The 14,958-nt window shown below is 31.9% G+C and overlaps 1 protein-coding gene across 1 annotated transcript in view; it reads left to right on the top strand.

The window, feature by feature from the left end:
• Positions 1 to 383: 383 nt before the first annotated feature.
• Smp_147320 (putative camp-dependent protein kinase regulatory chain) overlaps positions 384 to 14,958 on the top strand; it is a gene marked incomplete at both ends in the record, with an annotated part of 30,673 nt that continues 16,098 nt past the window's right edge. Inside the window, 6 exons of the mRNA XM_018796013.1 lie at positions 384 to 525; positions 576 to 663; positions 5,485 to 5,654; positions 6,234 to 6,543; positions 8,112 to 8,234; positions 8,844 to 8,922. Coding sequence (XP_018650268.1) covers positions 384 to 525; positions 576 to 663; positions 5,485 to 5,654; positions 6,234 to 6,543; positions 8,112 to 8,234; positions 8,844 to 8,922 — 912 coding nt within the window. The remainder of the gene's footprint in view (positions 526 to 575; positions 664 to 5,484; positions 5,655 to 6,233; positions 6,544 to 8,111; positions 8,235 to 8,843; positions 8,923 to 14,958) is intronic.

The following is a 14,958-nucleotide window of genomic DNA, read 5'->3' on the forward strand; positions in this document are numbered from 1 at the left end:
CCACACGGATTAGACTCCGCTGGTTACAGCTTCTCATTAGAACTTCAAGAGTTATGTCATCAAGCTAACCATTAGTGACCACCATGGTAAAGCGTTGACACATGAGAGTGAAGTTCCAGAGTTCGATTCACATATGTGAGGTCGTGAATGAACTGCTGAGAAGTCCCCATACTAAGGCAAAACGGCCATCCAATGCTTACAGGTTTTTAAAAGTGATATAGCTAAGATCAGTTCATGATTTTAAGTGCGAAACTACTTCATACTTCATAAACGCACACAAAAGATGCCAATTTAAAATGCTGCATGACCATTGCTTTTATGTTATAACTATCGAATATTTTCCGTGATTTTCTTGATTATAGATCATTACCATTTCACAAATCATGTCAACGACATCTGATATATTTTATGATAAAATTGTTACGTGCATTAAAAAACCACCAAGTGAAAGGACGATAGATGAAATTGAAGAAATTTGTCCATGGTTTGTTGAAAAAGTGAAATTCTTTTCCAATCTCAATTCTGGTATTATTCTGTCTCTAGCAACTATAATATATAAATTACTTATCATTTAGATGTTGTCAAAGATATAATTAAGAACTGTGAATTCTCTGAACGTGAAACGGATGATATAATTATACGTCAGTTTGAAGAAGGCGATTGGTTAGTCGCCATACTTGTTTTTCAAATATAAACTTCATTTTTATTCATAAAATTATTTTCGTTTTGTATTTCTTACAGAGGATTAGATCTTTATGATTTATCGGTATCGCTATATTGCAAAATAAAAAATAATCAGTATTCACCTAAAAAGGTCAAGTCCACCATTGGATCTGAAAGTCTTTGGTTTAATCCATAAGGTGATTGTGAGTGCATATTACTACGATATCAATAACTAGGACAAAATAATTGTCTATTGCTTTCTATTGTTAGTGGTTCTCCGGATAATATCACTTCGTGCAACAAACTAACTTCTACCAAAAATTAGTTATCCTACTTCTACTGATCTCGAAAGTGGAAATTACGTTGGTATTTTTTGACGTAGAATAAATCATAACAAGTCGTTTTTAGACTATATTCAAATAAGACATATACCCGTTTAGACTATGTAAAACGATTTCAACAAAAAAATCTTATTGTGGAGTTTTTCCCATATATAAGGTAAGTTAAATCTTGACTAGCTTTACAGTATTCTGAAGAAAATGTTTCACTTTGTGCAACCTTTGATTATGGGAGTAATAATACATATAATTTGCCTAGTTGTCACTTTAAAGTTGGATAAAAGCATTACTTATCATGAATATCTCAGTTATATTGAAAAAGGGAACAATTAATTACTATAAATTATTGCACAGAGAATCATCACTTATAGTCGATTTCATTAACTGATATAAATGGTTGAATTTTACCTGCAATAATTTGAACAGTAATTACACTGATTTTGTGTTTAACAAATCAATAATTTACGAGCATTCAGTTATATTCAATGGCCAAGTGTATCCACAGTCTCTTCCATTTTTACTAAGTAACGTAACAGATTACTAGTACTATTTACTATCGATAATAGAATTAGGTATTTATTATTATTACAGAAATGAGTATGAAATTATTTGTACAAGCTGATTTGAGCCCAGGCTCCTCGGTCTCGTGTACGAACACTTAGCCTCTAGACCACTGAGCTGGCATCCAACGGTGTTAATGTCTAGTCTCAATCAATCCACGAAATTGCGCCACCGTCCACCATTGTCTTCAATGAGTTTCAATCTCGCGACAGACCCAGTTGAACTCCACTGGTTGCGAGACAGACAAGTCCTGGGTCCGAATACCGCGGGCAGGATAGTGGGCGTGTACTTATGAGGAGTCCCATACTAGAACGAAACGGCCGTCCAGTGTTTCCAGGTTTTTTATGGTGGTCTAGCTTTAATTGAGTCATGAATTCAACTATTAAATTAATTTAAATCTCTTTAATTTACATTTGACTAAGTAGTTTTTTACATAGTGCCCAAAGATTTAAATACGACGGTTATAATTCCTTAATAAAAATATCAACAATCCAAACTTGATATCAAGGATCTTTTTGATTATAGACCTCATATTATACTACCAATTTCTTCAGCTTTGTATACCAAATAAAACTGATCGAGGATACAATGTAATTGTAGTTCTCATAAGTTACTACGATTCTGTTTGACACTAAAAAAGTATTAAGGCAACAAAGTTTAATATATATATATATATATATATATATATATATATACAAATTAGTAATTAATTGCACTTCAATAAATGCTCACGAAAAAACGTTTAAAGTTTATTGATTAAGCTTTATCTATTATTTGTTTCCGTCACCTTGGTAATCTTTAATACTTACTTAAACAATCAATTACTGTTTTGTATATTTTTGTGAATTGGTTAAAATTAGGTCATAGGTTACTAATCATCGGTAAATTTACTGAAATGACCAAAAACAGTACTTTACAGCTACTTTTAATAGTCAATAGGAATGAAAATAATTCTATGTGGTTAATCACACTGATATAAATTAATACAGATTTCTAATAAACGAAAGAATAATTAGTACTGAACAAAGTTGTTTCATAGTCATAAATTACTTTATGTCATTATATATATGGAAACAATTTACGACAAGAAACTATCCTCTAGGTGAATTAAAATCATGTTTAAAGGAATGTGGTTATGATAAGAACTTAATTTCAATAATACTTATCTCTCGTGTTAGAAAATTAACTGAAAATCTACTTTTTTAGATGCTCTTAAAGTAACTTTTCAAAACCTTGCTTAAATAAGGCGTTTATGGAGTATAAGCCGCCAACCAGCATTCAACAATCCACTCTGTCTAGCGCCTTCCTTTCTAGTTCTATCCAATTTTTGTCCATTCTTCTCATGTCTGTCTCCATTTCTCAGCGTAATGTGTTGTTTGGTCTTCCTCTTCTCTTTCGACTTTGGGGATTCCATGTGAGGGCTTGCTTTGTGACGCAGGTCGGTGCTTTCCTCAATGTGTGTCCTATCCACTTCCAGTGCTTCTTCCTGATTTATTCCTCCACTGGAATCTGGTTTGTTCTCTCCCACAGTAGAATGTTGCTGATAGTGTCTGGCCAACGGATCCGAAGTATCTTGCGTATACAACTGTTAATAAACACCTGTATCTTCTGGATGATGGCTTTCGTAGTTTTCCAAGTTTCCCCCCCATACAGTAGGACCATCTTGACATTCGTATTAAAAATTCTGACTTTGGTGCTGGTTGACAATTGTTTTGAGTTCCAGACATTCTTCAATTGTAGAAATACTGCTCTTGCTTTGCAGATTGGCGCCTTCACATCTGCATCAGACCACCATGTTCATCAATGATATTGCCCAGATATGAAAGGTTATATACTACTTATGTCGATATAAGTAGTACCTACCACAAATATCTACATTTCTGTAATTAGTGAAATCTATAAATCGTTTAATTCTATATACGAAAGTTGATTATCTAGCAGTTACAAATATATATGGGTTTAACTATTGTTTGGTTTTTGTAAAAGTATTCTCTTATGAGAAAAAAATGGAAGAGAATAGTGTATTGTGTAATACTGAACGTTTTTTTTTCTATCAAAAGAATGGAACTTGACTGAAACCTATTTTTAGATAAAAAGTATTGAGGAAATGTACAAAACTAACAATTTATGGGAGAAGATAAGTAATTCCAGAAAATAATTATTTCTAAGATAACTTCATTAGGTACATTTTTATACCACGGAGGATAATAACAAATATTACGTCCTATTAAAGATATGGTCCATAGTGAAATGTATAACAATTTAGACATGAACACCGTTGGATGCCGGCTCAGTGGTCTAGTGGTTAAGCGCTCGCGCGCGAAATCGATAGGTCTTGAGTTTGAATCTCACAAGGCGGGATCGTGGATACGCACTGCTGAGGAGTCCCACAATAAGACGAAACGGCCGTCCAATGCTTCCAGGTTTTCCATGATGGTCTAGCTTCAATTGACTCATGATCTCAACTATTTAAAAAGAATTTATAAACTCTTGTTTATCTGGATGACAGGTATCGTACTTAAATTTGCTGAAATTTCTGAATAAAATATTTATTCTCTCAAATCACCTACCATCTAAATATCATTATGTAAGGTGTACAAGGATAAACAACTGAAATATGAAATATTCATTGACTTCGTATTTGTTATTAGATACTGCTGATAAATAATTGAAAAAATCTGAGATTAATACAACAATATTTAAGAATAACGTTTCATAGCTATACAGGAATTACTGTTTAATTTACCCATGTACACGACTGGGACTTTCTGTATGGAAAGGTTGAAGTTATATGTTGTATATTTTAGGTAGATCACAAGTGACGATGAATTTTAATTGTTTAAATCTAACAGATACAACTTCAGAAAGATATATTTCAACTACTCAGCAAACTATTGCAGTGTACCATACAAAGTAGGATACATCAGGATTGTATGGTTTAATAAACTGCCAATTGGTTAAGAACGTAAATAACAAACTTTCCTTGGTCTTCAGGAATAACTATAAAACGTTAAGTGATTTTTGTTATTTCTCATGGACAGAAGTACAGTGAACATCTGGTTTTGCTCTGAATATATCAACAAAAGGTTTTGATACTACATTTATAGGTACGGATTTCCTTTTATTTACAATTCTATTCAGGAAACGAAGGCTCAGACTTAAGTGATTCAGTTTCTAATTTGAACTTCTTCAAAATATCTCTGTATTGAATATTTTTGATTCAACTTAAAAACAAACTGTACAATAATTATAAATCAAATTGAAGTTAAGGTGAATTAATAGCAAGGATTGTACTCTTCCAAATTAGATCAATAAAAATAGATTAGTAGAGAGTCATTTTAACTTGACTTTTCGAATATATTTTATTTATTATTCTGTAATTGCTACATTACAAATATATCCAGTAATTATGTGACGAATTTTGGGGATTTGTGGATAATGTAGTAATCTTGATAGTCGAATTTATTAGTCGATTTGAGATAGACAACCATCAAAAACCCAGAAGCATTGGACGACCGTTTCCTCCTAGTGTGGGACTCCCTAGCAGTGCTCATCCACGATGCCGCACGCGGAACGTCGAACCCGGGACTTTCAGTCTCGCGTGGAAACACCTAACCTCTAGACCACTGAGCTGGCATCCGACGCTATTAATGTCTAACTTCAATCAATCCGTCAAGTTGCTCACCCCTTCATCTATTATTTGAGGAGTCCCATACTATGATGAAACGGCCGTCTAGTGCTCCCAGGTTTTCAATAGTGGTCTGACTGAGACCGACTCATGAATTCAACTATCAAAATTATGTAATAATCAAAATTTAGTTAATGGTTTGATTTTATGCACTTCAGCTTTCAATTTTCACTTACATACAATTACATTTTAGTGTATTCTTTTAGAATGCATTATTTAACTATCTTTTTTCAGTTTTTATATCATTCTATCTGGTCATGTATCAATTTATGTGAATACTGAACTTGTACATGATGATCAAGAAGTAGTTCATCAACAAGATGAATCTGGGTCTTCAGTCAAACATTCTGTAGAGCGCAAAGCAACTAATCGAGAAAAATGTGGAAACTTGGTTGTCGGTTTTGGTAACTGTAAATGTTTGTTGCATGGGTTATTTTTAAAATTAAGTTATAATCTCATATGTTTAGGTAATTTAGTTTATTAAAAGAATTGCTTTCTACCGAATAACATTTTGGATTGTTAAACTATGGTTTAATTTGTTTGTTCTGATTAGCGTTTTATAGCAAGATTGTTTTCTACGGAACGAGGTTGTTGACCCCGTTTCCAACCTTCTTCCTTTATCCCGACTTGGGACCGGCAGTAACCTTAGAAGAGCTACAGGTGGAGTTATTGTTAACCTGTAAAAAAATAAATTATCAGCATTCATGTAACTGGTTTTTTAAGAATATCATAACATTAATAGATAAACTAATCACTGAAATAATATCAGTTCAGACTCAATGAACAAAAAATGTTTCATACTGACTTATGAACTAGACCTCATATCTCCATTTTTAATACATCATTAAATACCAGAATGTTTCATGGCTTCTCATTTAAAAAAAGGACGATTATTATTATTTATTAGCTTCTACTTATGTCTTGTAGATTGGTCATTTATCAGTAATTACTTTTTTGTTAAAACGCCATTTTGCAACATTCAGGAACTGGTGCAAGTTTTGGAGAACTGGCTTTAATCAACAAAGATTGCATAAGAAATGCAACAGTAATTGCTGATTGCAAAACCCATTTAGCTGTTATTAATCGTGCAACTTACAACCGTTCACTTAAAGATGTACATGAGGCCGATTTCAAAAAACGTATTGAATTTATCGATAAATGTCCACTTTTTAATGGATGGATTCAAAGTTTGAAGAAACAAGCAGCAATGTCACTAGTTCAAACAGATTTTCCATTTGAAGCAAATCTTGTTCGTCAAGAAGAACCAGTGAATGGATTAGTGTTTATTATTTCGTAAGTGTTAGATGACGTGTAAGTAGTATTTATTACTGTTTAGTAGATATGGTTACTCAACTTTCAGATAACGTCATTAGTTTACTTATGTATGGGTGTTAGGTATATTGATGAATTATGTGGTATAACGAAAGAAATACAAATTTTGTTTTGTTATTGTACTTCAAAAAAGATAAAACAACCGGGACATATAAAATTGTGGTATCTATAAAAATGTGTCACCTTTATAAAATACTATACTTAATAGCAAATTTGTCACCTCAAAAACAGTAAATTTGAGAGAAGAATAATCAAAGAAACATCAACGAGCGAAAGATAGTGACGTTTCATTTGAAATACAAGAAATATTCTACAATCTTAACATCTTTTAAGCTTACAAAATCAGTATTGTACTTTCAAGAAATCAAATAACAGCAAGTTTATTCAACTCTGGCAAACACTTAAATATATATTTCATTATCTACCAAAAACATCCAAGTAAGTGGTTTTAACGTTGACTTGTTTCTTGATATTAGTCAATCATATCCAAAGTCAAATCAAAGGTAAGGTTGACTTTTGACCTGATTAGCAAAACTAATACTATTTTGGGAATCAACACATAAAATTCTGTCTACATTACTTGACTGATAGTGATATCAAACAAATTGTTCTATTTTCGTTGAAAATGACTTTACAAAAATTCCGTTGCTTTCGGTATAATAACTTGGAGGAATGATTATACTTCACAATTAACCAACACTTCAGTCAGATATCATCATTTTAGTACACGTTTTCTTGATTTCTTTTGAGATATTTGAGTAAAAGTAATGACAGTGTTAACAAATGTTTTTATCCAGTCTTTTGAACAACTTTATACGTTGAATCTCCTCAAAAAGCTTATAATTTGTTTATTTTTGATAACATGACAAATGGGGAACACGTTCAGTGGTGGAGTGAGAACAGAAATCTTTTAATTGTTGAACCCAAAGATGAGACTTTCTTTCTGTGACTATGAACTCATATAAATTATGGTGGTGGAATATTTTTGACTGAATTTGAATACAGTAAATTCGACATGTAACACTAAATATACTACTGTGCTTTTTTATTTAAATTATCTAAGTGGCTATATGACACTCCATTTATAAGTTTTTGGGAAATGAAGACTTTGTCAGTGTAGTACATGATGATGAGTAAATATATGACCGATATAAACAAGTTGTCAGAGGAGTGTTAATATATATCACATTCAGTGAGCGTGGTTATTGCACAGTGTATCAATTTAGGGTTACATGTAATTCTCATAAATTAGCAATTATATGATAGCGAACAGAAAACCAACTATAATACGTTGAATACAAATGTATTATTTCACTAATCAGAGATAATTTTCGATGATCAGTTCCTCTATCGTTCTGAAGATATATCTCTGTAGATGTTTTGGGACGATAATTGTATTTTCGGTTTTAATTTTCGCCTGACCTTAATGTTTTATTTCAAATAATATTTTGTGTAAACTATGATACAATGTTTCTTGATTTTAAAACTATATAAAACTGAGTTTCACATACTGTATTTTACTTTTGTAGTGGTCAAGCTCAAGTCTCTGTAGATATTCTGAAGCATCCTAAACAGTATCCTGATTTAAAACTCCCTGCATATTCTGTCACTTCAACAGAAATAGATGATCACAAACTGATCCATACTGAAGAGTAAGTTATGCAAGCGTTTCAGTTTTATCACTAAAAGACATCTCTTGATATGAAACCCTAAAAAAATAAATACAAACATTCAGCATTACATCTAAGTAACCTTATTGTTATTCCGAAAACATCTCGTTTCGTTCGTGAAGTTGAGGAGTAAACTTAAAAGGAGATACTGAATCATAAAATAATAAAAATATGCATTGTAATCTGTAGAAATTTGGACAATATAAAGTAATAGAGACGTCACAAACGAAAATACCAACAACAAGAAATAAATGGTTATATCATTAAGTAAAACTATTAAAAATAACTCGACGTATGAAACTTAGTAGATCACATTAGAAATGAATTCATGCAGTAAATCAAGTTACATCATCAGTTTGTAATACCAAAGTAAGACAAGATTAGCCATGGCCAACTCTGTGTGACAAAACTTCGTGGCAATATGTTCAACATGAATTTAAAGTGATTTTCTCTGTTCGCTAATTGCTATCCAAGCCTTGGAAAGTTCCACTTTGTTTTCATTCTCTCATATATATATATATATATATATATAAGTTCACATATAACCCCGTAAAGCTATAAGTATTAAATTATTCTTTAATTTGCTTTCAGTTCAAATTACCCAGTACGACGTATGGGATACATCGTTAATGAAAAACGTTGTGCATTGAAGAAGATAGACTTATGTATAGTTGGTCCTGGTACCATACTTGGTTAGCCATCAGTCGTTAAATTTAAAAGAATACATTTACTTCAAATCATACTATTCATGTTGCTTTTTATATTTTATTATATTTTAGATCACAAACATACTTTGACAAATTATTTTTAGATTATATTTAGAATCCAAAGTATAATCTGCTCAACAGACATCCAGGAATTTATTCAACTTTTCAGAAAACAATCATGTTATTACCTACTCAAGGGAATAAAATTCAGACTCTATATTTTACACCAGGTTTAAAAGGTCCATAAGCGCTAGGTTTCTTATCAGTAATATTCCAACTACTACCAGCTTGTTTTGTGCGATCAAAAAGATTAAACACTTTAGATAAGAAAAAACTACTAGTATTCTTCGAAACTTTTATTTATATTCAAATAACTATAATCAATATGAATACCTTATGAGGACAAAAGGTCTATCCTTTACGCACAAGTTCTTAGTAACTCACTAAATGATATAATTTTTAAGCGAAAACTTAAATTTCTTTACAAAATACTTTCAATATTAAAATTGAACGCAGACTGAGCTATTTCATCATACTTAAAATGTCATCCGTGACAGTAGAATTTCATTAGCTATTTCCTTCAGAATCTATAGACTGATTTAGATACCTCGGATTATACTACGTTTATTCAACAAAACTAATATTGATAATATTTCCTGTAATTGTAAACTTTTTTGCAATTTCTCTTTGACATTGTATTGAATATTTAAACAGTCCACCACAATACTAAAAAGAATCTGAGCTTGTAGGTGGTCCATTGTTGATACATGTTTAAAAGTTTTGACATCATTCAACCTCACTATTCTTACTTTCACATCTATATAGAGAATGAAAAGATAGTTTGTGAAAATGGTATTCGGAAGCAAATTCACTTTAAATTATCTTAGAGAGCACATAGTTTCTATAATGAAACCAACTCTCAGGTGAGAAGATCGTAACCAAACATTTTGTGAGTCTCTCATCGACTATTCCGGCAACGTAACTTTTTATGACATTTAGTTCACAGAATAGGTTTTAACGTACCACACCACGACGTTATTTCTTATTTCATTCACAAAAGGAAATTTAGAAAATTAACTTTAAGTATGAGAGTTAAAGAGCTTTCCTATTAGATGATTAACTGTAATAAACATCAGTTAGACTGAAAAATCCAAGAGCTTCCATGAAGTGTTACAGAAGCTAGTGTGGTTAGTCCAGTAAAGGAAAAATAAATCGATTTTTATGTCATATTCATAGATAAATTTGGATCAATTGTCTGAGGAACAAGATTTCGAATTTTAAACCTTACTTTTAAGATAATGTACATGATTAATTTGCTAAGAAATTTTTCATATAGATAGAATGATCAAAGAGGATTGACAGATATGAGGAAAAGCGACAAACACAAAGAGAATTATGAATGGTAACTTTGAGGACTATTTATGGACCAATATGATACGTATATTTCCTACTGTATAATTGCTAAGTAACTAAACTATTCATATCCATATCCCTCTTATTATAAGCTTTATTTTGACCTATAGATTATTATTATACGATTTACCATTCCTGAGTTATACCCAGTCTATTAATCACTGTTCCCCCTATTCACAGTCACATTTGGCTGAATCTTGTACAAATGTTATTCTCTATTTTATGGTACGATGTGGTCAGTTTGTTTGGTATATACATTCAGTATGTTTGAGAATAATGATTCATATTGCAGAGACTGTTATTGGTGTTCTGGACTTAACTGACTGGTCTAGGCAGAAAGCAGGACTGATAAGTACTCAAGACTTCTCATACGACTTTTGTGTATCATTGGGCGATTAATAATTTCACTGCTCTCTAATTGGCGGTCTTATAACGTCATATATATCAACTGGGCAAGAACGCACTCAATCGATATAACACTGATATAATGTAATCTAAAAAAATTTCCTATACACGTCATAAATATGGAGAAATTCTCAACTACCAAAGAGGAATTATCATAACCGATATTTAATGTACGAATTTTAAAATATATGCGAAAAAATGTTTTACCATTTATTGATTTTCCTCTTTACTTATTACAGGTGAATTTGAATATGGTTTTAATCTAAAAACGTACATGCAAACTGCTATTTGTATTGAATCTACATCAACTTATATATTAGGTGGAAGAAATTTTGAACGTCTTATACAAAGTCGTCGTAATCCAGATGGTTTAAAACAAATTCGAGAAATAGCTGAACGAAACATTTTATATCGTATAAATCGACCAATAGATTCAAAAATTCCTCTTTTTCGCTATTTAGTAAAACAAATTTATGAAACAAATTTACAGGTAATTGAATTTAAATCAAATACAATGCTTTAAATAAAATGTCATAAAATCTAAGAAATTTTCTAAGTTATTCATATATTTTCACAGTATAATTGAATACCCCTTGCAAAACTATACACATAATAATCTTGATGTTTTCACATCATGGATCGTTTGATTGAGCCATCTTCTGATCTGCTTAGGAGTATATCTAGGGAGGGAAGCTGGTCGTTCTTCTCCTCTTCGCATGAGAGACTGATGTGGTTTTGAATGGTCTTAAGTTTATTCAATAAGCAGTTCATATCATCTTTTCTTCCACAGAGTACTGTGTATCCTTAAACCTACCCTGGTAATATTAGCTTATTATTCAGAGTTATTATTATTATTCTTGTCTACTCTTGCCCCTATCTCCAGTTTAGTTGACCTTTTATTTTTATATATAAATGTTCCTAACAAGTATATGTGTGATCAGATTGTTCGAAATGTATTGCGCTAATATATCATTACATAGTTCTGATAATCTTCGTCTTTTTATTACACTATCGAAATTCTTTTTTTTACGAGAAGGCAAACAGGGTAAAGAAATATTTCTTTTCAATTAGTTTTCCATCATACTTCAACACCAATATATAATATACCTAACAATAATCAAATCGATATCAATCAAGTAGTAGAGTGGAGTGAGATAATAAGATTGTGAATTCATTAGTGTCAATGGAAATAATTGCAAAATTATTAGATGAGAGGTTTAAAGTAATTAATATTCAAAGGTATTAATTATTGAATAAATAAATTGGAATATGCAAGTATAGATGGGATGATATAATATGAGAGAAGTGGTAAAATTACAACAGAAAATCGGATATTATTAACAGTTGTGTAAGCACAAAGATGTTACAATTATGCAGTAATGTAAAGAATGAAATGTATGATAAAGAGACACTGTTTTAAAGAAGTATTATATAATAAACCATTAACAATTCACTTTAATTTTGATTATTATGTTAGCCGAAGGTATGGAGAGTAATTATATAAATTTATTATTGACATAGATATCAGATTCGTAGAGATGAATACCAATGGTTTCAGGTGTATGTAGTAATAAATCAGAAAAATGCAATGAATGCATTCTAGTTTGTGAAAAAGTACTTATAGTTTCTTTGTTCACATAAGCGAAACGAATGTATGTAAACTGTTTGTAAGTGGTCAGTAAAAACCATACCGTGTCCTTTCAAAAGTATGAAATTTTAATTCTTAAAATATATATCTTGGTTATCAGTACACATTATGACGTGACAATCATTTTCTTTTTTTGTACAACTACTGAATATTCTGACATTGATGGATACTTATTTTACAACTTTATACCTTGAAAGCTGTACGTGAATACTACAGTCTCATAAAAATTATGCAAAAATAATCTTATAGTCGAAATCATGGGTCAAGCTAGTCAAGCTAGACCACCATAGAAAACCTGAAAGCACTGGACGGCCGTTTCGTCCTATTGTGGGACTCCTCAGCAGTGCGCATCCACGATCTCGCCTCACGAGATTCGAAACCAAGACCTATCAGTCTCGCTCGCGAGCGCTTGACCTCTAGACCACTGAGCCGGTATCCAACAGTGTTAATAACTAAATTCAACCAATCCACGAAATTGCGCCACCGTCCACTATTGTATTCAATAAGCCTCAGTCTCAAACAGACCTGGTTGAATTCCACTGGTCACTGCTTCTCACTAGAACTTTAGGAAATACCTCTTGAAGTCAGTCACTAGTAAGCATATGATTATTATCAGAAGGGATTTTGTGGATGCCGGCTCAGTGGTCTAGAGGTTAGGCGCTCGCCCGTGAGAATGACAGGTCCTGGGTTCGAATCTCGTGAGGCGGGATCGTGGATGCGCACTGCTGAGGACTATCACAATAGGACGAAACGGCCTTCCAATGCTTACAGGTTTTCTATGGTGGTCTAGCTTCAAATGACTCATAAATTCAACTATAAAATTACTAAAATCTCCACAAAAACCATTTCTGACAAAAAAAGTTTTATAAGTGATGAAATTCATTTTTATTTGTTGACCACTTTGAAATTAAATGGAATGCATTCTAATTAAGAAAGATTGAAACATATTCTTCTTTCAGAAAAATTTACTTTGACATATCCCTATTTTAGTTAGAAGAAGAGCAACGTGAAAAAGCATTGGCTAATCGGAATAAAGTCAAATCGGAAAGAACTAAAGGTCTTCTTGAACAGACATCAAGAAATCAAAGAAAACAACAGCAACAAGGGCGAATGAAAGGAAATAATAAACCTCAATTACAACAAGTAAACTTCTAAAATGGAAAGTTATTGATAACAATGTATTCATAATCAATAAAAATTTGTCAGTAATTTCTCTGTTGATCTAACTGAAATTGATTAGACTGAAAGCAGTTTTCTGAAGATTACTTTCGTATCATATGAAGTCAATATTTAACTAATATTCTGAATATACGTTCAGTAGTTCTAGATATGTCTTTGAAATGTTGAAAACCTCCATTTAACCAGCACATCAAATACTTTAAGATAGTGCTAAATTTTTCTATTTAAGTTTTTAGATATTATAATTTATAAGTAATCTATGGAACTTCCTCTTAAAGACTTTTATGAATTGTAAGGATGGCTCGTCGGCAAACTAAAGGAAGCCTCAAGAAGCCCAGAAAGAGCTGAAGACATTCCACCCAATAACTGCTAGAGGAACATTCTAGAATGTCAACGTGTAGCTTCCCTATTGGATGAATAAGAAGGACCCCCCCATGTGCTTATTGGCTGTTCGAAATGATGATTCAGTTTCAGACAAAAAAACCATAAATGCATGATATTTTTGTACTATATTTGGCACTGTGTTGGGAAATACATTCCTACTTACTACTCTTCTGTCTTTTCTCTTGCGAAGTTGCGGGTTTGATCGTTCAAGTAGTCTAGTTGTACGCGGCATAACAAGAATCTAAAGCTCTAGATATAACATAAATAATAAAATCTTATGCAAGTTACATATTAGTTATGAAATAGTTCATAGACATAATCATCAAATATTACAACTAAACAGTGGAGTTACTATAACTCCTATTTTTTAATACGAGAAACTTATTACGTTAGTCGTTGATTTTTTATACAATTCATGATTTCTGCTTTATTCTAAAGAATTTAGAATTTACAGTTACCATAAACTGCGAATTTTCCTTATTTATACATTCCTGTTTATACTAGTTAAACATGAAAATTTATTTATATTTAAATATGCTCACTATTAAAAGTAACATTAATTCAGTGATACAGTTCCGGGAAAACCTGCAAACTAAATCTATCTAAAGAAAAACAATTTGTTTTTAATAAAACAAACTACTTAATTGATAATTGTAAGCAAAAATGGATAGTGGGTAGCAGTGGAATCCAGGACACGCATTTCGTCCTGTTTGGGACTCGTCAGCTGGATGTACCTGCATCTCAGGGTTGATGTTCTCTCTGGGACTCGAACTCAGAACCTTTCGCTTCAAACGACATCGCGTTATTCACTCAGCCACTGATTCCTGATAGCCACTTGCTTGTGCAATGGGGTGAAGTTTAAATTCACTTAGTATTGTTTGTTTGAATCTTCCATTGATGTTTAGGACTGCAACTGGTCAGTCTTTAATTGGCATATGTGTATATTGTGCGTATTGCCTCGATATAGCCG

This window comes from Schistosoma mansoni, chromosome 2 (genome assembly GCF_000237925.1).
Source record: "Schistosoma mansoni strain Puerto Rico chromosome 2, complete genome".
In the NCBI taxonomy this organism is placed as follows: domain Eukaryota; kingdom Metazoa; phylum Platyhelminthes; class Trematoda; order Strigeidida; family Schistosomatidae; genus Schistosoma; species Schistosoma mansoni.